Genomic DNA, 23,737 nt, shown 5'->3' with positions numbered 1-23,737 from the left:
CAGGAAAAATAAGTCGATACAGGACAAGTGACACTCCGGAGTCCAGAACTGAGACGTTCTGTCATTAGAGCCAGTTGGATTTGTTCACGAAAATCTGGCAGAAAGTCTCCGAATATACCCTATCAATAACTGATAAAGAAAACTGTCATGGGGGAAAGTACAGGATGATAAAAGCAAAACCATTCCAGCAAACATGGGCCCACAAACGAGCCATTTGCGAGATAACTGTGGGCATGTTATTACAATCTGCCACTGACTTCAGCATGGGACATTCTCCTACTAAGTACAGGTGTATCTGAACATAAGCTTTCCTATTCATCCCACATCAAACTGAGATCAAATTTTACTTCGCCTCATGGTTGGGGAAGTAGTATATGCATGACGGGGAACTGGCGTATTTTGCTGCTTATCAAAGTAGATATCTAATATGCCAATATGGTCCAGGGTGGATATTTCAAGCAGGGCCCGTACCTTGGCCTCTAAAATCCCAAGCCTCAATCCTCTGGATTTTGCTATTTAGGGTCACCTCAAAAGTGTATGTTCTAAGAACTGAAACAGTAAATTGTATCTCCGGCTATTTGAAAGAATTCACAATTCAGTTCATGAGAGGACAACACCTACTTCAAAAGCTATGAGTGTACCATAAATAAGAACATGTAATGTGCTAAAGCAATACTGTATTTCTTGTTAACGCAGGCCAAGGGTAAAACTGGAGCACAATCAGATGAAGATTTAATCAAAAAGTTTATATTCGAAATACATCTGTAGCGATAGTGATAATATTTCATTATGAAATGTGGTGACTTAACTACACATCTCGCAAATTAGCAAGTTGTGACAGTCACAAAAGTGTCTTCAATGATCCAGGTAAACATTTATATTGTTATAACTCCAGTCTTGAATCACAATGTTTATTTTTGATCTGGCGGTTAGTTTCAGTTGGTAATGACCCTCTTAAGATCTGAGTAGAAACACGTTATACACGTTATACACTAGACTCTCGCTAATCTGGCCATTCCTGGCGCATATGGGTGCCGGATTAGTGAAAGTGACAGATTGAATATAATAAATTTCAGGCACTCATTTATTTTGTTTTGACTTATTTTGAAAACACAGGGGTTAAAGTGTATTGTGCTTTATTAAATCCCAAAATACATTACTTTCCAAAGAAAACTTAAGTCCTTAAGTGTACAATATACTGTACATAATTATACAGTTTTATCACTTACTATGAAACATGACCATAATTTTTAACTGCCGCAGTGATGATATGCAATGGTGGTATGCTTTATCATGCAACTGCTTTACAAGCATTGCGTCAGTACTGCATGTATCTGGTTTTGCATAATGTACTCCCGGAAGGATTCAGCGCCAGCACTGTCAGAAATCTTCATGCTATCTCCTCCTATATCCTCTTCTTCATCACTTTCATCATTACTTTCTTGCATGCTTTTCATTATTTCTTCATCTTTTACATAAAGTTTGGTCTGTATCACAGTTTTCCTCTTTCTGCCACTTAGTAACATCATCATCAATTTCTTCTCCTCCTAGAAGGTTGTTGAACATGTCAGTGTACAAAATAATTGATAATTACGAATTGACTGGCTCACTGATGTCGCTCACTACTGGATCCTACCCAGCATTAATGGATGGGCACAATTTTCTCCAGCTCTTCATTACAGTAGTGCTCTCCACTTTATCCCATGCTTCTCACACTTTAAGCATAGTCTTGATAGAGTCATTTTCACTTTCATTCAGAAAGGAGACAAGACGTGAATGTTGACAGTGACGTTTAATTGATTCCAAATTTCCCTGGTCCATGGGCTTAATTAGGGCTGTCACATTGGGTGGGAGAAAGAGCGCTACAAGCACCATCAGACTTCAGAGAAACATCTGAAGGATGACTGGGAGCATTGTCAATCATAAGGATAGCTTTCAGTGGAAGCTTTTTCCTCTTTAGCTCTTTTCTCACTGCTGATACAAAGGTTTCCTGGAACCACAGAGAATATTTGTTTCTCCGTCCACACTTTCTTCTGAGCACAATACTGGTAGAGTATTTATGTCAATGTGTTGAAAACAACATGGATGTTGGGATTTTCCATTTCCATTGCTACACACCATTAATGTTAAGCGCTGTTTCTGTTGCCTGTGACCACGAGGTTCCTTCTCTTTGTTGGTAGCTAATGTTTTTGAAGGAAGCATCTTGTAAAAAGAGTCCTGTTTCATCAGCATTATACAAGGCATCAGCAGTTAAAACTTCCTCCTCTATTATCTCCCATACCTTGCTTACAAAACTCATCAGCATCCGTATCATTAGCTGAGCAACTTTCCCCAGTGACTGTCAGCTGCCAAACGCCGTCGCGTTTGTTGAATGTAACTGCTTTTTCCTTTATAATTGGGCCATTGACTGAAATTCCTTTACTGCATTGTTGTATGAACCATCTATAAACAGCTACATCCAGTTCTTCATAACCTTCTGTTTTCGCAACTCACAATTCATTTGTGTTGAGTACTGTCGAATAACATCTTTCCTTCTGATGTCATAAATAGTTGCTCGTCCAACACTGAACTCAGCAGCAGTGAGTTTATGTGAAGAACCTCGATTTAACTTATCTAAAATTTCGTGTTTCTATTTCAAGTCTAGTGTATTGTTTTTCCTTTCAGAAGACAAGATTCCAAACTGTAAAGAAAGCTACAATTTCAAATCCCGTATATAAAGCATTGTTTAACTAAGCATTTTTGTGCACAATAATTCATTGCACATGTGTTTTTTGCATGTGTGCTGTATTACGGAGGGCCGCATAGGTGAGAGTCTAGTGCATTACACGTATCATTATATGTGATGACACAGTCAAAATCATTAGCCATTTTGCTTTTGTCAAACAAATAAAACTGTGGTATGTAAAGAGCACCACTGAGGTGTATATACTGCACATGGAGAGAGAGAGAGAGAGAGAGAGAGAGAGAGAGAGAGAGAGAGAGAGAGAGAGAGAGAGAGAGAGAGAGAGAGAGAGAGATCAGATTAAATTTTCATTCCACAGGCCCAAAAAATGAGATGTGGAACATGTTATAACATTGTGTCTCTTCTTCATGTCCAGTATGTTCGCTTCAATGGTGCTCTTTACATACCAGTTTTATTTGACATAGCTGAAATGATTAATGCTTTTGACTGCATCATCACATGTAATGGCTTGGTATGTATAATGCAACATGTTTCTACTCAGGCCTGGAGATGGTCATTACCAACCAAAATTAATTATCCAATTACAAATAAAAGTTACAATCCAAGACTGGAATTACAAAAGGCAAACATCTTGGAGAAGACTTTGAGAAAAGATGTCAATGGAAATATTTTTTTGCCTTTAAGGTTTGCAGCATGAACTTAAGCGAAATACTTCATTTTATATGATGTCAATCCATTGGCTGCAATGTAATTTTTATTTGCTTATATTTAGAGATTTCTGCTTGGCTGTTTTGGTTTTCAAAGCCATTATCAAGTGTACCTCTGGGTATTGTGAACAGTGGATCTTATTTACATCTTACTTGTAATCAATAACATCAGTTTTATAAATCATATTTTTGCGTACATCTAGGTGGGGTTAACGATCATATGGCACCCAGGGGCCAACTGAACTATCTGTTATGAATTAATACTATTATAATCATGTAGTTTTATGAATAAATGTTCATGGAAAGAAAAAACTGACGTAAAATAAAATGATGTTGGCCACCAAATAGTGTTTACAAACATTATGTGATTAAGTTTCTTGACACCAGGGTTCTGTACTTAGTGGATTTAATCCAGTAAACGTGTAAAAGTTGGAACGATTCATGCCGTATCTCCTGCTGCGTCCAAACTCTACTTTGCATGGTGGCTGATAGGAGTAACTAGGTTCATACAAATAAAGGAATCATGACCAATCACAACCATTTCCAAACTGTTTCTACAGTGCATCTTCCGTTTTGTGACTCTTGTAATCATCGTCATACCTCTTTTGAACCATATTTAGTGTGTTTCATCTTTTGGCCAGTTGTAGTGCTAGTCGACACCTTCATTCAGTTTGCGTTGCTCAAATGTTTTTGGTTTAAACACAGCACAAATTTAATGCTGAGCAAAATATGTTTAAAGGATTTATTCTCATTGTTAAGTGTGATATTTATGTATGTATTCTTTGTTATGTTATACAAAAACAATGTGTCAATAGTTTGCGTGTGTGTAGTTTTCTATATACCTGTAACTGGTGAGGAAGCACAGTACTGATAACCTCCAAAATACTACTACAGTTGAACAGATTCAGAACAACATACAAAATACTTATGTAAATATTTGCATTTGATCATCATCATCATCATCATCATCATCATCCAAAACTGATTATGCCTTTCAGCATTCAGTCTGGAGCATAGCCCCCTTATAAAATTCCTCCATGCCTCTTCTGATGTTTAACCTATTACTTCAAAATCATTCTTAACCGAATCCAGGTACCTTCTCCTTGGTCTGCCCCGACTCCTCCTACCCTCTACTGCTGAACCCATGAGTCTCTTGGGTAACCTTGCTTCTCCCATGTGTGTAACATGACCCCACCATCTAAGCCTGTTCGCCCTGACTGCTACATCTATAGAGTTCATTCCCAGTTTTTCTTTTATTTCCTCATTGTGGACACCCTCCTGCTATTGTTCCTATCTACTAGTACCTGCAATCATCCTAGCTACTTTCATATCCGTAACCTTAACCTTGTTGATAAGGTAACCTGAATCCACCCAGCTTTCGCTCCCATACAACAAAGTTGGTCGAAAGATTGAACGGTGCACAGATAACTTAGTCTTGGTACTGACTTCCTTCTTGCAGAAGAGAGTAGATCGTAGCTGAGCGCTCACTGCATTGGCTTTCCTACACCTCGCTTCCAGTTCTTTCACTATGTTGCCATCCTGTGAGAATATGCATCCTAAGTACTTAAACCATCCACCTGTTCTAACTTTGTTCCTCCTATTTGGCACTCAATCCATTTATATTTATTTCCCATTGACATTACTTTCGTTTTGGAGATGCTAATCTTCATACCATAGTCCTTACATTTCTGATCTAGCTCTGAAATATTACTTTGCAAACTTTCAATCGAATCTGACATCACACCATATGCAAGACTGCTTATTTTGTGTTCACATATCTTTATGTCACCCAGCCAGTCTATTGTTTTCAACATATGATCCATAAATAATATGAACAACAGTGGGGACAGGTTGCAGCCTTGTCTTACCCCTGAAACTACTCTGAACCATTTACTGTCAACTCTAACTGCTGCCTGACTATCCATGTAAAGACCTTTAATTGCTTGCAAAAGTTTGCCTCCTATTCCATAATCTCGTAGAACAGACAATAACTTCCTCCCAGGAACCCGGTAATATGCCTTTTCTAGATCTATAAAGCATAGATACAATTCCCTGTTCCACTCATAACACTTCTCCATTATTTGCTGTAAGCTACAGATCTGGTCCTGACAACCTCTAAGAGGCCTAAACCCACACTGATTTTCATCTAATTGGTCCTCAACTAATACTCGAAATTGCCTTTCAACAATACCTGAGAAGATTTTACCCACAACGCTGATTAAAGAGCTACCTCTGTAGTTGTTACAATTTTTTCTGTTTCCATGTTTAAAGATTGGTGTGATTACTGCTTTTGCCCAGTCTGATGGAACATGTCCAGACTCCCAGGCCAATTCAATTATCCTGTGTAGCCATTTAAGACCTGACATATCACTGTATTTGATGAGTTCCGACTTGATTTCATCCATCCCAGCTGCTTTATTGCACTACAATCTATTGACCATTTTCTTCACTTTCCCAAATGTGATCCTATTTCCATCATCATTCCTATTCCATTCTACCTCGAAATCTAAAACGTTACTGATTGTATTTTCACCTACATTGAGCAACTCTTCAAAGTATTCCCTCCATCTGCCCAAGGCATCCACAGGACTCACCAGCAGTTTTCCTGACTGTCAAAAATACTTGTGATTTCCTTCTTACCTCCCTTTCGAAGACTGCTAATTACACTCCAGAATGGTCTTCCAGCAGCTTGACATATAGTCTCTAACCTGTTTCCAAAGTCTTCCCAAGATTTCTTCTTGGATGCTGCAATTATCTGTTTGGTTTTGTTTCTTTCTTCAACATAACTTTCTCTGTTTACCTGAGTTCTAGTGTGTTGCATATTTGATATAAAGAAAAAAATTCTTGAAACACACTGTGCTAAGTATGAAAAAATGTGTTACTGATGCAGTGTTTTATTATTCAAATAATGAATGACAGCTGCAGGCATTCAAAAAACATCGATGATAACTTATGAAACTGAGTCAAGTGTTTCTGCTTCCCAGTTATCAGTTCCCATTATATTAGCAGTTTTTATTAAATAATAAACCATTATTAGATAATGAACAAGTCTCTGGCATGAGTACTTTGATGCTTGTATGTGCAGTTAATTAAGTGTGAAAAAGAGAGGATATCTTACACTTAACATTTACAGCTTAAAACATTATTTCCCACATTTTACACAATTTTTCTGAAGTCTGCAGTGTTTTCAATGTGTTTGGCTTTGTGGTTTTCATTTTTAAGATGTAAGTACAAAACTGTTCAATTGCTTTCATTTGTTCTTTGATCCTAATGTTGCTGTTTCTTTCCATTTTTCCACTGTAGAATTTTTTGGTTTTCAAAATAAATTTTGTACACTCCCGAACTTGAAAATTCCGAGATTTTGGCTTTTCCTGATTGAATTCATGTTTTCAGAGTAAGGGTCATGCAAAATGCAATTTTTACATTTGTCTTATGTATTACATAAAACACTGTTTAAAATGCTTAGCAACTTAAAATGACTAACAAAAGCTGTAAAAATAAGACTAGACAAACAGCTCACAGTGGCCCTCAGATGTCATATCATCAACACCACCTACATGGAAGTAGAAATGTAATTTATAAAAGTGATGTTACTGATCACAAGTCAGATGTAAATAAGATCCATGACTCACAACACTTATAGGTGCACCTGAATATGGCATTTTCAGCCAAAACAAGTGAGCTCTTGTGTAGAAATCTATAAATACAAGCAAACAAAGGTTACGTTGCAGCTACTGGAATTGGCCTTCTATCAATAGAAATGTTTTTTACTTCTTTTAATTTTGACACAACCTGTGGATTTGGAACATAATCACTTATGCATGAACATTTTGTTCCTTGTCATTTTATTAACTTATGTAGCTTAACAAAGACCTCAGATTTCAAAATGGCCCAATATCTCACACTTAAGTATATTTTATGTGGCTGTACTATGAATATGACACCAAATATGTTCCTCTTCATATTCTGAAATATTATAGGAACACCCAAAGAATTTATTGTATAAAGTCTTTAATACAAAACAGTCTTCAAAAATACTGTATTACATAGAACATGGTTTAAAATTTTTAACAACTTAAAAAAGTCCATTTATTTTCTCACTTACAAAAGCTGTAAAAATAAGACTCAACCAGGCTTTTAAACACACTGTTTATAAAATACAATACAAATTTTATATAAATATTATACATATTTGTTTGTATTTGGTAAAAGAAAAAAGAAACATCACATTACGCAATTGTCATTGAAATACAAACGCCTTCATGTGTCTGTACAATATTTACAAAATATATTCACAATATTAACAATGTTTATATTTATAAAAAATCACAGTGTAAGAATTATATATTTATATAAATAATCTGGTACTATACAAAGATCACCACTGATTTATTCTTTGTTTGTGTTCCCATTTATACTGAAAGTTTTGAAAAGGAGGGGAAGGGGTTGGTACAAAAATCTTTTCTTTGAAAAAGCAAGTCAGACTACTTCAAACAGATCTTAATAAAATTATTCTAATTCTTGTGCATCGTCTCAATGTTAGAGTGTTTTCAGTTTACTATTCCTCCCTAAATGCTGAAAAGTCATTTTTGAGACATCAAAATTTTATTTTAGAAAAAAAATTAAAATGCTGTTACTTGCAAAATCCATAGGCCATAACATAGGCCATAAGTGAGGCCATATGTGAGGCCATATTTTAACACACTTTTTTGCAGTTGTTCTGACCGAATCATGAATACTACACTTCATGGCATTAACATGCCATATTTCCAAAACTGAACAAGCATTAAAGAATAAGTGTTATATGATATTCTAACTACAGAACACTGCCTAGTTTGCCACTTCCACTAGTCAATCTAAGCTGACAGTGTTTGTTGGTCATTCCACTTACAGCAGTGCTGCTTGCCAACAATTTCCAACAGAATTAGTTCGGAAACACAAACAGTTTCACAATTTGTGTTACTTGCTGCTGCTATTAACAGAAGTGGTAGTGGTGGTATAGTGGAGTCCTTTTCAAAACTTCCATTATTCCTCACTCTTTGTATTTGATACAATTCAGCAATACAACAAAACTGTCTTGTTTTCATGGTAAGAAGTATCACTACAGAAAGTACTTTCACTAAGTTAAAGACACTATTCCTTTGGTAACTTACTATCAAGCTTTTTCTCTGAAATAAAGAAAATGACAAAAATGACAGAAGGTGGTACAGAAAATGGCAATAGGAACAGCCTGGACTGGATTACTTTGCATCACTTCTGTGATAAATGGAATGGTGCTGTTGCTAAACATGCTGTCAAACTTTTCTCCAAGCACTCACAAGACCTACAAGCACCTAATACTGGCCTTTGTACATATTGTCTACATAAAGTTAAGAATGAATGGAATGCTTTTTAACTACTAAGCCTTGTAAGAATTTCTTGAGACGAGAAATAGTGTACACTTCACATTGGGTAAATATGTAAAGAAAGAGAAATAAATGTAGTCATTAATTTCATTCAGACCACATGTCAGTCATTATACATCACAGTTCTAGTTCCTCCATTGTCCTCGATAACCGGTTATTGTCTATTCGCCTCCGCTGACTTCGTCGAACAGCATCAGCCCTTCTGTACGGTTCAGATTTTAGACCCAAAAGAATGTCTTCCAGGGCGCCATTGTACACTTCATCCTGCTGCAGTAACTTCTTCTCTTGGACCAAGCGCGTCTTGCACTTCAGCTCATTAATCACAGCCTCCTGTCAGGACACATCAGGTTCAAGTGCTGTTTCCTGTGGGATGTATTTGTGAGAAAATGAAACTTGGCCCAATGTGGAAGCATTTAGGGATCTTCTGAAGTATTTTACTATCATGTACAGTGCATGACATTTACTTCCTGTTCCCATGACTGACTTCACAATACAAGCGTGGCATAATGCAACTGCAGTGCAAAATTCAAAACATTGCTTATGTATGGGACCTCAAGTGTTTACAAAAAGGGTAGTTCACGCCAATTAGTGCTAACATTTACTGCATTGTACCCAAATAACTACGATTCCACCATTAGTGATATCTTCCCACAGGCCCAAGTTTCATTTATCGAAACACAACTAACAAAACTTGACATGCTCATGCAAATGAATCACACATAAAACCAAAATTTTTCATTTATTGTCTTACTGAAGCAGGAAGTTATTGCTTGTCTGTATAAAGCAGTCTACTGAAAAAAGGCAATGCAGTGCAAAAAACAAAACAACTAAGTAGCACTAATGCAAAAGTCGTTTATCTCAAACCTAGCCACCAACAGACACATTATTCTGCAAGAGAAAGGTACACTGGAGAAACAGACAAAACACAACAACAACAAAATTAAAACACGAGACAAAGAAATCTTATTACACACAAGAATATTAGACCACTATCTAGGACTGTGACAGCAATGCATACTACGCTACCACTATGTTAGTATCAAATTTTGAAAAGGGCTTTAGGAACATATAAATGCATATATACATACAGCAGTTAGTATTAGCCCACACTCCTTGTGACAACAAACACAGTGTTTGAGAATCACCAGTCTTATTCTTTGCTCCTTATGGCTCCACAGCCATACACACAGATTACAGCTGCAGGAAGTGTGAGGCACTACAAAAGAGCATGGAGAAAACGCACGAGACGAGTACCTACACAAAAGCATCCTTTTAAGTGATTCAACTGCTCCAGATAGTAACTGGTCGACCATATAAAATGAAGAAAGAATTAGTGGGAAATCAGCAGTGAGCTCACTTTGACAGTACTAACAGATGGTACCAGTCTCGGGATCTTACGTATAAGATTAATCATTTCAAGCTAAACTAGTGTGCAATTACAGTTCTCAACATTTTTGAAACTTTTAAAAATGAGGTTACATTTAGACTCATGGCTACATGAGCTCAAACCTGATGGCTTGAAGAATTTTAATACTGAAAAATAAAATAAAATAAAAACCACCACTACATTCTCTTTTTATTACTTAGACAAATACAGTCCTCTGGATTGGTTATGTACTAAAACACACACACACACACACACACACACACACACACACACACACACACACACACACACACACACTCACTGTAGTGAAGTTCCTGCATATTTTTGTTACCCACTGTGATAAAAGCCTGTGAAACAGTCAGCAAGTTTAATTGTACAGTTTGGCATCCAGTGAGAGCTGATCTTAACAATTATGTTGATGTTTACAATCAGGAGCATCTGGGACACAATAAATTGTGCAACAAGAATACACCACAATCTGAGAAACCCAATATGAAACAGTCGTGAAAAATAATTATTTGTATGATCCGACTAGCTGCACCGGAATAAAATCACATTAATATCAAATTAAGCCAAACTTCAGCTAGCTGCTTCTAATTAACAAGATATACTGATCTTCCCCTTCTTTGAAAACATGTTTGTGGTGTGTTTCTATTCAGTTATCAACACAGACTTCTTGTGTACGTATGGTTGGCATTTGCATCACTCTGCCCATTGGTTCCTGTTGTCTTTCGACAACATTAATATTAACACATTAATTACAATAATGCTTTTGCTCTTAAAATAATAATTTAGCATTATTTATTGTTCTTCTTCCTCTATAAAATTGACTTTTTGCTATTTATAGGAATGATATCATTTTGACCTTGTCTGTCATTTCCAGTCACTGACTGCCACTTAATGACAAGAGGTTAAGTTGTACTCCCCATTTCACTTCAATTTCCTTTTTGCTGTAACCACATAAATAGGCTTATGCAATCTCATTACATCAGTCTACGCTTTCTGTTTTCATACGTCATGAACGATGTTCATATTTCTACATATGTTTATTTTTTTTAGCTCAGATAATGAAGTTCTGCAAGTGTTAACAGTTTATGTGCTTCTATCTCAAAAATCTCTCTTGGTTTGGCAGTTTCAAGCACAGACATTGTGCCTTATAGAAACCTTTTCAGTGACATAATTGCTCGAGAATTAACGTAATTTATGTATTTAAGTGAAATGTACTGTAATCAACATTTTATTACAAATGTTCACAAGTTATTTCTCTCAGAAGTTGGCAGTACCTTATTCCACATAGAACAAGAGATGGAACATGTAAATTTGTCACCAGTTATTTTAATAGCTAAAATGCAGAAGGAAATAATGAATTGCCTTTGATCATCTTCAGTCCAAATCCTGGTTTGATACAGTCATCACGCTAGTCTGTTCTGCACAACCCTCCTCATCTCTGCATAACTACAGCACTGTGATCAAGCCTTGTGAACTCCTCCTTATCCATCACATTACATTACATTACATTACATTACATTACATTACATTACCAAACTGATTATTCTTTGATGCCTCAAGTGTGTCCTGTCAACAGATCCTTCTTTTAGTCAAGTTGTACAACAAATTTCTTCTCTCCTCATTTTGGTTCAGCACTCTCCCATCACATATCGAAACAACGAATCCAATCTTCAGCATTCTTCTATAGCAACTCATTCTCTTAAAAGTGGTGCAGTTTGAAAACCAAGAATTTACTAGGCTTGCCACCACATAAGACTGAGGTCTCACTCTCTTATCTGTACTACTTACCAGGATTTTTCCACTCCTGAACATAGGTACATTCCACACACATACTTTCTGAAAAGCCTAAGTTGATCATTTATAATGTTCTTCTTCCCCCCCCCCCCCTTCCCCCCCAGAATAACTTTTCTTATTATTGCCACTCCGCATTTCATACCCTCTCTATTTTGACCATCTTCAGTTATTTTCCTCCCCGAATAGTAAAACTGATCTACTTTTAGTGTCTCATTCGCTAATCTAATTGAAAGATATGAACTCTTAATTTCACCAGTAAAGCATACCTTCATGAAGATGATGTAGTTTATGTCATTTTAATGTGATTGGCTAGATAAAATAATCTAGTCACTAATGCTCCTTCCGGCAGAAGGATTGAAGGGGAAGGAAGACAAGTGAAGAAAAAGGACTGAAGAGGTTTAGGAAAAGGGGTAAATTTCATAAAAGTCACCCAGAGCCAAGGGTCAGGGGAGAAGGAAAGTGATTGTTGTGGACTGCATCTGACGCAATTTGAAGACCTGAAAGTCTCATCTGGTGCTGTCTCCAACAATCAGTCTTTCCTTCTCATCCCATCTGGTAAGTCTCCCCTGACCTGCGGTTTAGGGTGACACTTCCAAAACACTTCTAAACCTCTCCAGTACCTTTTCCTTCACTCCTCTTCCTTCCCCTTTAACCCTCCTACCGGAAGAAGGAACCACTGACTCCGAAAGCTTGCTTAAGTACAACCTCCTTTTACATGTATGTTCCCCTACCGCCGCTAGGTGGGTAGATTTTTTTGTCTATTCAATCACATTATATTGTCAAAAACTGATTATTCTTAGTGTTACAGTTTATGTTATTTGAATGTTGAGTTTTAGCCTAATTCACACCTATTTTATCATCATCCACTTTCCGTGCTTAGGACAACACTTAGAAGGTAAAAACTAATACAAATATTATGTAAATAATGCAGAAAAATTATTCTAATGCCTAGCAGGCTTTGTGATCTGATCAAGTTTGACAGATAATTAGTGTGTAACCTCTTTTTCTTGTAGCTTTGTCCACCACATAGCATGCCACCTTAATATCTGCCTTTTACATCATTGTCTTCTATCAAAAATTTTCTGTTATGCTGAGAGTGAAAGTTTTACGTTTTTGCAATAACATTTTACTTTCCAGACAAGAATATTTGCTTGCATCCTTGCACTGTTAACAGATAGAACAGATTTTTAATATTAATCTGCAACTTGTAAACTGGTCAAGTTTGTGGATATGATGAAAATAAGCAGAGACAGCTAATTTAAAAAAAAAGACTGTAGCTGTACTCCTAAAACTCATGCGAATTAGGATGATTACATGTGAATATTTAGCTAAATTCAACATTTGTGCAGTCAAAATGATCACTTTGCTGCTACCATCTGCTCCTTTTTTTATATTACTGCAGACTCTGGTTTCAATTTGGTCTTCAATTTAGAAATGTTGCATCCAAAGCCATATCACGAATAAATTACTGTCTCTCTCACAGTGATTATGTTCTGTGATGGAAAACATATTCAGTACTTTCACATTTGTGGTGCTTCATCATTAAAGCTAATAAAATTGTTTGGAAAATCTCTTTTGAGTATGCTGAATGTTCTAATAAATATTAATCTCACATTTAACCGCACCAATAAACTTATTCCTAAACATGTTTTTAAAAAATATGGTGAAGCTTAATTATTTGAATTAAATCTGGAAATGTTACCAAGTACACATATAGTGAGTGGCAGAAATATTGGATGGGCAATAAAGAAAGAAGACCAGAGTGAAGAGAGAGACTACCAACATGCGAAGTGGTTTAGATTACACTTTTAATTTCCTCTTTAAGTAATATGCCTGAGAATGCACTAGCAAGATTTGTTAGAGGGTGCATATACATTATGGCATCTCATCTGATAACTAACAACATCAGTCTTAGAAGAGCATGTAAGTTCATTGGCGGTCCACCCAAAAGCTTGCACCAAACATTGTTACGAGTTCCAATACACCTCCTTTTATCATATGAACTATATTAGTTTGTAGCTTTAGTAGTGGAAAATACTTTTTATTTTGCAATCAGAATAATTAACAGTTCAAGTTAAGGACTTGCAAGCTACCCGACTGCCACCTAAGATATTCTAGATGTGGTACTGGTGAATCAGATGATGGATAATATAAGTGGGCATCAAATGAAAATAAGACAGATGGAAAAAAATTAAGTAACTGTTCATTATTTCAAAAGTAATTTCCATACCTATTAATAGGTTGGCCCTACTGAGAGACATTGCAGTCAGTTGCCTTCATGAAAAAATGTGCATAGTTGCCTACGGAATCACAATTGCATGATTATACCAAGGTGTGCACCTCTTCTTCCAGGCCCTGAAGGATAACATTTGTTGCCATCAATTTGCACACCTGGGTACAGGCATGGTTCGCAGGCAATCACACATTTTTCCGTGAAGGCACTGACTGTCTTGTCTCTCAGTGGAATTCATTTATTAACAGTTATGGTGATTACTTCTGAGATAATTAACAGTTTACTTACTTCTCTTCCCATCTGCCTCATTTTGATTTGGGTGCCGCTTACAGTTGTACTACATTAAAAGTGCATGCACTCCACACATTAAGATAATATCTGAAAGGGAGGGAGGGAGGGAGGGAGGGAGGGAGGGAGATGAAAGTGACCATTTTGACAACGGTGGACAATAATAAGCTGCATGTGGATCTGATTTAAGATTCTCAGAGAGTGCCACACCCTCTAATCCTTGCAGGGGGGAGTGCCTTTTTTTTTGCCAAATAGTGCACTACCCAATTTCTACATTTTATACAAATTGCAATAATCTTTTACAAAATACAAGCGGAAAATAATATAAAATCCAAACTACAGTGCAACAACCTACCTGCTGCTTTTTCTGATTTAATTTATTGCGCTTAGCTACCTCTTCTGGTGGTCTGTTCAAAGCTTCCAGTGCCGCCTGCTCAAGCCTACGTCTCTGCTCATTCTCCTGGTCAGCAATCTGAAAGATTAGTCATCAATACCATAAGAAATTAATGAAAAATAGCTTTTGAGGTTCTGTAAGTAATGTAACATTTTCCCCCCTCCTAGACGAAGAAAATGGAATTTGTTGTGGGAAATCGTGGAATATTCCTGCTCGATCCCATATAGATTCATGAAGTTCCAATAATACTAAGTAGCACTGTAAGTAGTCTTCAAAATGGCATCTGTAACAGAGGTGCATTCCAAATAGAGAGCTGTCATTGAGTACCTTTTGGTGCAAAAACAAAGCATAGCAGATAATTGTATGCACTTGCAGAGTGTCTATAAAGAACTGGCAGTGAACAAAAGATTGAGGAGTTCTTGAACGAGGAGTTTGCCACCACTGCAGCAAGGTCATACAAACCTGTCCAATTTCCAGAGTGCCGTGCCCGCCGACCACACCTAGCTGTGACTCCTGCAATCTTGAAATGTGAGGACACACTCATTTGAGGTGATTGACAGATCACAATCAAAAACCCCACTGCACAACTGAACGTTTCTGTTGGTTGAGCTGACACATTCGCCCACCAGTTGGGATACTATAAGGTGAATGCATGCTGGGTTCCTCATTGCCTAACAGAAGACAAACAACAACAAATCTGTGCATAACTGCTTGCACATTACAAGGCTGATCATGACAATTTTTCGCCAAACATCATCACATGCAATGAAATATGGGCTCATCACTTCAGACCGGAAACAAAACAACAATCCACGGAGAGCCACCACACAGCCTCTCCTCCAAATAAAAAGCTCAGAGCCATACCCGCAGCTGTTAAGGTTACAGCAATAATCTTTTGGGATTCTAAAAAGGTTATTCTGTTTGATGTCCTCCATCATGGTGCAACACTCAGCTCTGAAGTGTATTGTGCTAACCTGAGGAAAGTGAAGAACTGACTTCTGCATGTTCATCACCACAAAAAATGTAAAAAAAACTTTTCCTCCATGATAACACAAGGCGTCACACAAGTCTGCACATCTGGGAGAGCTCACAAAACTTCATTGGACTGTTCTTCCTAATCCACCCTACAGCTTGGATCTCTCACTTTCTGACTTCCACATGTTTGACCAAATTAAGGACGCACTCCATGGAAAGCAGTATGTGGATGTTGGGGAGATTATTGACGCAGCAACATGTTGACTATGACATCCCCAGTAGAGTGGTACCATGCGGACATACAGGCCCTCCCAGTACGATGGTTTAAGGCCATTGCATTGAATGGAAATGATTTTGAACAGTAGGACGTATTGGAATCCCCACCCCCCACCAAAAATAAAAAAAAACAGCTTTCAGAGAAAAAAGGGTTGCATTACTTACTGAACACCCCTTTTAATAACCATCACAAGTAAACTCCATTTTTCTATATCGTACCCTTTCTGTTGACCAGACTTTATCTCTTGCCTGTATGTTTTGTTTTACAGATGCCGTGAAAACAAATTTTTCTTAAAGTAAGTACCTACTGATTTGGCTTTCATGCACAGTTCCCATTTACATTCTTGTATATAAGGTATGAATTGTAGGACGGACTGGTACGACAAAATTCCTTTGAAATAACTGTTACAACAAAAAGGCTTACACAGAGTTATTGAACAAAAACAATGCGTTGGGGGTTTCTTATGCTAAAAATCATACCACACTAAGCAGACAGAAAAAATGGAGGAGGAAGTTTACTGGCAGTACATAACATCTATGTACTTTAGTTACAAATTTTACTTAATGACTGCTGGAATATGAAAGTGAATGGCAGTTTCTTCTATCTACAGCATTCCAGTAGAGAAACTGAACTCAAAATGATTATTGTTTCTCAAGATGTTCCTAATACCATTTCAAGAAGTCCATGTAAGATTTCTGAGGATTTACATAAAACATTCGTAATAACTACAGCCACCTGGTACAAATCTAGCAACAAGACATTGGTGCATTTGCTTACTAGGTTAAAGGGGAAAATGAAAGAAATTCAAACTCTACAAAAGCACTCAAAAATATGTAACATGTCTATTATGTAGTTGTTCTCATTTATATCTGCACTGTGTCTGTACTCTGGCTTTGGGATGCACATCACAAGTGTTTGTGGTACATGTCATTACTCCCTGAGCGGCATGAAGATACTAGAATGAGCTATTCTGCACCAACATTAACTGCATCACAGTATTTTAATATCTGAGGGCTGTTGCACTGCTCTCTGCTTGAAGTTGTATGGTTTGGTTTTGTCTGAATTCCATTTGAAGTTGCAAGTCTTTGGTAGTCTTATATTCTCCAAGGATGTGGTAAATTGTTAATTTTTTTCTCCTCAGATGAGGTTCTTCCTGTCTTAGTATAAACTCATGGCTTATTTTGGTATGTCTGATTCTGAGACAGTGTGAGGCAACACCTTCCCTCCTTGATACAGCAAAGTCTGCGAGACCTTGTTGGTGTGTTTGATGGTCCTTAATTTATTGGATTGTGGAAGAGCTTGTCACTTGTCATTCCATTTTTTCAGGATGCAATGTGAAATGTGTGTCCTTACATCAATACTTGGAATATCTCGTTTGGCGTGTCCACCTTCATTGCTTATTTGGCTAGTCTGCTACCCATCTCATTACCTGGAATGCTGATAGGACTCCATGTCCAGAGAAAAATGATGGATATCCCGGTACTGCAGAGATCGTACAGTTGGTCAAGGATGGTAGGGACAATGGATGTTTTGAATAGCACTTTCCTATTGTTTCAAAAGCATTCAAGGAGTAGCTGCATGTAATGAAATTAAATTGACAAATTCATCATGCTTCGTAGCACCCTATTGGTAGCTATTAATTCTGCAGTATAAATACTGCATACTTTTGGTACAAAAAGTCATTTAGAATTCAGTTTGTGTACATATGCACAGACAACATTTTCATTATATTTGAAACTGCCTAGGTAAAGGAGATAAAAATGTTGATATCCTTAGACAACTGAATAAAATACTCTGCTATAAAAATTGTGTGTTACAATGAAGTCTTTGGTGTTCGTCTTTACTGCTTGTTGGGGAATATACCATGAAGGAATTTGCAAGTGCCAGTACTGCATTCAGGTAATCAGAGGAAGTTTTCACCAGAGCTCTTCAAGTCTTATTGCTCTTCGCTGCCCCATTCTGAGGTTCATGAGTAAGTGGGTTGCTGAATTGTGGAATAAAATATGATGACAGCAATGATTTGGCATTTGATTAATCGTGATTGCATAGTTAAATACATTTTGTTAGTGTCATATTTTCAGTGGTAGTATTCTTGCTTGTCCAAGAATGCTACTGACTGGGCTCATTGAAAAAAATTACAGTTGCCAAATGACTCCCCTGTGGTTGCAGAATCTAACATTTCTAGGATGGACAGTGCTGCTGCCACAAACAATGCATCCCAAGCCAAAACAGGATAAAATGAGCATTTCATAAAATGTTAACATAACAGTTCGATTTGCACTCCAGGAACTGTTACTGAGAAACTGAGTGTTCAGTTTCAGCATGCAACAGGTCTGGAGTTATCATATATGTGGTAACAGTAAGTTTATGACCAGAAAGAAGTGCTAGAAAATTGTAGTGGTCAACTAATTCCAGCAGTTGGGTTTCAAGGTATAGTTGTGGTTGAGGATGGGCAGACTGTGTTCTATCATAGTGCACAAAGTGTAATTTAGTGGTGAGAAACGATACCCATGGACTGCACCCACTTTTGTGTCTTCTTTATTGCTGTCTGTTATTGGCATTCTATTGTAAATAACAATACATATCTATAACACAAACAAATATCATCAACACAGAATGCTGGTGTGATAATGTCCCACTGTGTACAATGCCATTTATTGCAGTTGGAGAAAGTGTGATACTTAAAACTGATCCCTGTGAGACTTCATTTTCCTGTACACATTGGTTACTAATGTTTGTGCTTGTCCTGGTTCTATGTAGTCTAAGAGAGAAAAAATTCTGTATGAAGACAGGTAAACTTCCTCGAAAATTCTACTTGTTCAGAGTCGATAAAATGTGACATAGCTATGTTGTACTGTATGCCTAGAGTAAATAAAAAAAAATTACTGTGATCAAATTTCAGTGGGGCACAAAGGCCTCCCTAACTGAAAACTCCTATCATAAGAGACCATCAGTGGTAGTTCAACATCTTCAGAATCTAAAGCTGCACATTAACCATCCTTTCTACTGTTTACCTAACTACTTATTAGGGTGATCAGTCTATTTCTGGTTCTTGGGTGTTGTCCTCACTTTGGTATAGATGTTGTTACGTGTTCTCTCAGTTGCAATGGATATTAGTTATCTTAACAAACGTTGTTAATTTTTTTTAGAACAGAGCTTTTGCTATTTTCACCAAGGTGTTAAAGAATATGATTATGGATATCATCTGGTCCTGGCCCTGCACTATTTTATAACATTTAGTTTCTAGGCTTTAAAGGGTGTGTTGTATGTTGCCAGGTCTGTTGAGATTAAAGATATAGTACTACTTTCTGTTAAAAGATGTGGTGTTGGGCGAAAACACGATGGCGGTTCTTAGATGCTGACATTGCTGCACAATATATAGCTGATAGTTCAGCAATTCCAGAGAAACTAGTGTTATTTTCCTCTCCATTGACGACTCCCTGGATTCTACGAGTGGCTTGAAATCCACTCATCCACTGCTATTTGGAACAAACCTATGAAGCTGTGGTATGTACTGTCATAGAAGAGCCACGTTGTTCCCAACATTTGTTGTTATTTTGTTTTAGTAAGTAACAGGCTTTTGCCCTTGATTAACTGAATAAAATAAAATCTTTCCTAGAAGCATTGTACCTTTGTCTCTGTAGAGCATTTTTTTGTTGTTCTGATGGCACTGGCAAGTTCTCTGCACCACCATGGAACAGGTTTGCTCCTAAGAGGACCTGAAGAGAATAGCAACTTCATATTCGCAGCATGGATGTTTGTTCCTGCTGCATCTTTTACTACTTTGTCGGTGCTCTTCTCTGTATTTATTGTAATCTGAACTTCATCAGTGAAAGCATTCTAATTTGCTGTTCACAGTGACCAACACAGAAGCAGAAGCAATTTGTGTGGCATATATCTGGAACCAAAGCAATAAATGGGTAATAGTTACTACAATCACAAAAGTCTCACGAGTGTTCCATTGGATCATAGATGCAAAGTTAGTTCTTCACATTGTCCAACCTATTGCAGAATAGTAGCCACAGGTAGTGTTGAAATGTGCTGGGGCTCCCTTATTTATTAGGCAGAGATCAAGGTCTGAGAATAATCTCCAGCAGTTATCCTCAACGAATCTTTATCCTGCAGCCCTGTATGCTGTTACAGGCAATAAAATCTTCCAATAAAATGAAAGGTGGGGCTAACTGTGTAATAAGGTCTTCTGTTTCTCTGGAAGGCAATATCTTGGTCACAGGTGAATGTAAACACTGCAGACCGTTCTTATGGTTAATTGTACTCTAATGGATATTGCTTTTAAGTGCTATGTTAATACCCACTTGTTCTGTTCTAGTACACAGCACGTATTGAATAAACTGTTTCGTTCCCAGTCTTCTGGCTTGTTACGCAGCCAGGCTAGGGAAAGCAGTGGTCTTATAATTTACTACACAGCAACATGTATACCTGCAGGGTGCATAAGTGGACAATGGACTTCCCAGTTAAAAATATAACTTTTCCCGGAGTAAAAATAAACGTTTTCCTTGGTGAAAACACACTTTTGTCATGTTATACTTTCCCCCGGAGCAGTAAAACTTATCAATCCTTTGAACGTTAAAGGTTTTATACACCGCTGTAGAACTTCCCAACTTCCTGGCACTTAGAAAATTAAACCCAGCAAAAAAAAAAAAAAAAAAAAAAAAAAAAAAAAGTTTTAGAATGATCTTTGATGCACAGCAACACGTACACTGCATATTTCTGTGTTACGAAAGTACAAATATGAAATCCACCAAATAAACCACAACGGCTTGCAAAGCACTGAAATCGAGACTGCAATGCGCTTTTACAAGCCAGTCATAGCTAACATCATGTAATCTCACCAGCCAAAAACAGGTGTTCAGAGCACAGAACACGTGATGGAGTCACCCACTAGTAACATCACTGTTGAGCAGCACAAACACACAATAGGAAAGTTAATGTTTTCAATTAGAACACAAACAGTATGGCTACAAGAAAATTGAAGCTTGCATCTCCTCCCCCCCCCCCCCCCCCCCCCCCTCTTTTTTAAAAACATTTGTTACCCTTTAAGATATAAAAAACACAAATGCACCACTAAAATTTAAATAATGGCATAAATGACTAGTCTTCTGGGCCCAATTTTTTTCTATGTGGGTGTTCCTCAATGTGTTAAGTTTTGAATAGGAGACAAATGCTTCACAATTTAAGAAAGTCATCACACACTGTCACATGCAACATAATTCATCTTGCGTAACTGGAAATTTACTTTGAAATTAATGTTTCTCAAACCAGCATTCACAATATTTCCCCAAATGTAAATAGTTTTAAATATATATAATTAAAAATTCTGCTATTATTATATATTTAAATTTTATGTAAATAGTTTTAATGTCAGGCTCATCGAAAGCAGTTTGTTGTTATGCAATATTGTCTAGTCCTCATCCTGAAGACTGACATGTTTTCCTGTCAGCAGACACTTGTGTGTGCACTGCATTTTGTTGTTTTAAATGGTGTATTTTCTTGCAACTAAAGTTTTATTTTGGTGTTATTCTCTTGTTTTATTGTCTTAGAATTATTCTGCAGTAGTGGGCTTAAGTAAAATTCTTTATTCAAGTATCAGTTCCTAACAGTCAAAAATCATAAAAATTTAACTGAAAACAAACAGTGACAAATTCCCAGAATTCTAAAAAAATTTCATGTTTCTCCATACTTTCCCCAGATTTCCTGGTTGTTCTGGGGCATATGGACCCTGGCCTATCTGTAGAGGCAGCCAGGTTAGTACAGTGATGTATCAATTTAGTTTAATGCGTTTTATGTACGGAATGTCTGCCCTGAAACCACCTATTCCAATCAAGGGCTCTGCCCTCACAGGCCACCAAGCCACAGAAAAGGTCACCCAGCACGATGGCCTGTGCCATAAGTCCTCATGTCAAATGAAGATCAGCATCTGCTCTTTGGCATGCATAGAGAGCTAGCAGCTCTGGCATCAGATGTGTGACCGCTGTGTTGTCAAATGGCTCTAACGAAAGGGTTCATAATGACTCCAGCACATGAAGCTGGCTACCACACTGGATTTCAAATACATACTTTAGTGTTGGCCATTAGTGTGCGAACAAGATCTTCAATACTGTATGCAGCAGGTACTATTTAAAGCACTTTCCCCTAGTTGGTCCATACTACGAAAGAAATTTTATAACTTTAAATCAAACCCAAAATGGGGCCAAATATTGCTGTAACCGAAAAGTGATGTTAAGTAAATGGATAATGGTGTAAAGAGACAGCAGAATTTAATAGCCAGGTTAACATCAAAGAATGTCACCATATGGTAGAGAGTAAGAGAAGAAAGGATAGTCTGAGGTGGGTGATTGTAGTACAAGAAAGGAAGTATGAGGTGCAATAGCCTGGGGCTCCATGCTCACCAGACACTGATGAAAGCTCATGATCTCCCAAGGGGTGGTCCTGTGTGATGGTTCCATTTCATATCCCTACAAAAAATTACACTCAGGTATGAGCCCATCAATTCCAAATGTGACTCCTTGAAACTGTACCCCTTGAATACTGTTTTTTACATTTGTGAGATTAGATTAGATTAGTTTTTCCATTCCCTATATCCGTGCTGAAGAGATCCTTGTGGATGTGGAACATGTCAATATTTTTTTTAAGCTGAAATAACAATACTAATAGTATGAATATATACTGTACATCATTTGTTTCTATTTTTAAAAATCATCAATTGAGTAGGAGTAGTTGGCCACTAGTAAGTCTTTCAGGCTCCTTTTAAACTGATCTCTATTTGTAACAAAATTTTTTATGTTTGCTGGCAAATTATTGAAGATGATTGTTCCTGAGTAGTGGACCCCTTTTTGAACTAAAAGTGCTTTTAAGTCCTTGTGCAGATCATTTTTGTTCATGGTATTGTATGTATGAACTGAACTGTTTGTTGGAAAAAGAGATATATTATTTAGGACAAATTTCATTAAGGAGTAAATATACTGAGAGGCAGTAGTTAGTACACCCAGTTCTTTGAAGAGGTTTCTACAAGACATCCATGAGTTTACTCCACAAATGATACGTATTACACGCTTTTGGATTCTGAAAACTTTTCTTTGACTTGAAGAGTTACCCCAAAATATTATACCATATGACATTATGAAATGAAAGTAGGCAAAGTATGCAAGCTTTTCCACTTTTATGTCGCCTATGTCTGCTAACACTCGAATTGTAAATACAGATTTGTTAAGGCGTTTCTGCAGTTCTGTGGTGTGCTCCTCCCAACTGAATTTATTATCAAGTTGTAGTCCCAGGAATTTAAGACTGTCAACCTCTTCTATCTGCTCTTCTTCGTACTTTATGCATATGCTGGGTGGAAACCTCTTACAGGTTCTGAATTGCATATAGTGAGTCTTTTCGAAGTTTAATGTTAGTGACTTGGCTTTAAACCATTTATTAATATCCATGAATATATCATTAGCAGATCTTTCTAGAACTACACTCAACATACTATTTATTGCAATACTTGTGTCATCTGCAAACAAAACGAACTGTGCTTCTGGCAGTGTAACTGATGAGAGATCATTAATGTACACAAGAAAAAAAT

General features: G+C 37.1%; 1 protein-coding gene across 13 annotated transcripts in view; it reads right to left on the bottom strand.

The window, feature by feature from the left end:
* Positions 1-7,364: 7,364 nt before the first annotated feature.
* LOC126354835 (formin-like protein) overlaps positions 7,365-23,737 on the bottom strand; it is a 406,363-nt gene continuing 389,990 nt past the window's right edge. For 8 of the 13 annotated variants that reach the window (XM_050004794.1, XM_050004791.1, XM_050004789.1 and 5 more), the window contains 2 exons: positions 14,862-14,978; positions 7,365-9,125 (listed from right to left, as the gene is read on the bottom strand). In XM_050004794.1, coding sequence (XP_049860751.1) covers positions 8,913-9,125; positions 14,862-14,978 — 330 coding nt within the window. In that variant the 3' untranslated portion in view covers positions 7,365-8,912. Of the gene's footprint in view, positions 9,159-14,861; positions 14,979-23,737 lie in introns of all 13 variants that reach the window. The other 5 variants (XM_050004798.1, XM_050004797.1, XM_050004796.1 and 2 more) reach the window with 2 other exon arrangements.

This window comes from Schistocerca gregaria, chromosome 3 (genome assembly GCF_023897955.1).
Source record: "Schistocerca gregaria isolate iqSchGreg1 chromosome 3, iqSchGreg1.2, whole genome shotgun sequence".
NCBI lineage: Eukaryota > Metazoa > Arthropoda > Insecta > Orthoptera > Acrididae > Schistocerca > Schistocerca gregaria.
The sequence above is the reverse complement of the archived record's forward strand: the minus strand, read 5'-3'. Positions and strand labels throughout refer to the sequence as shown.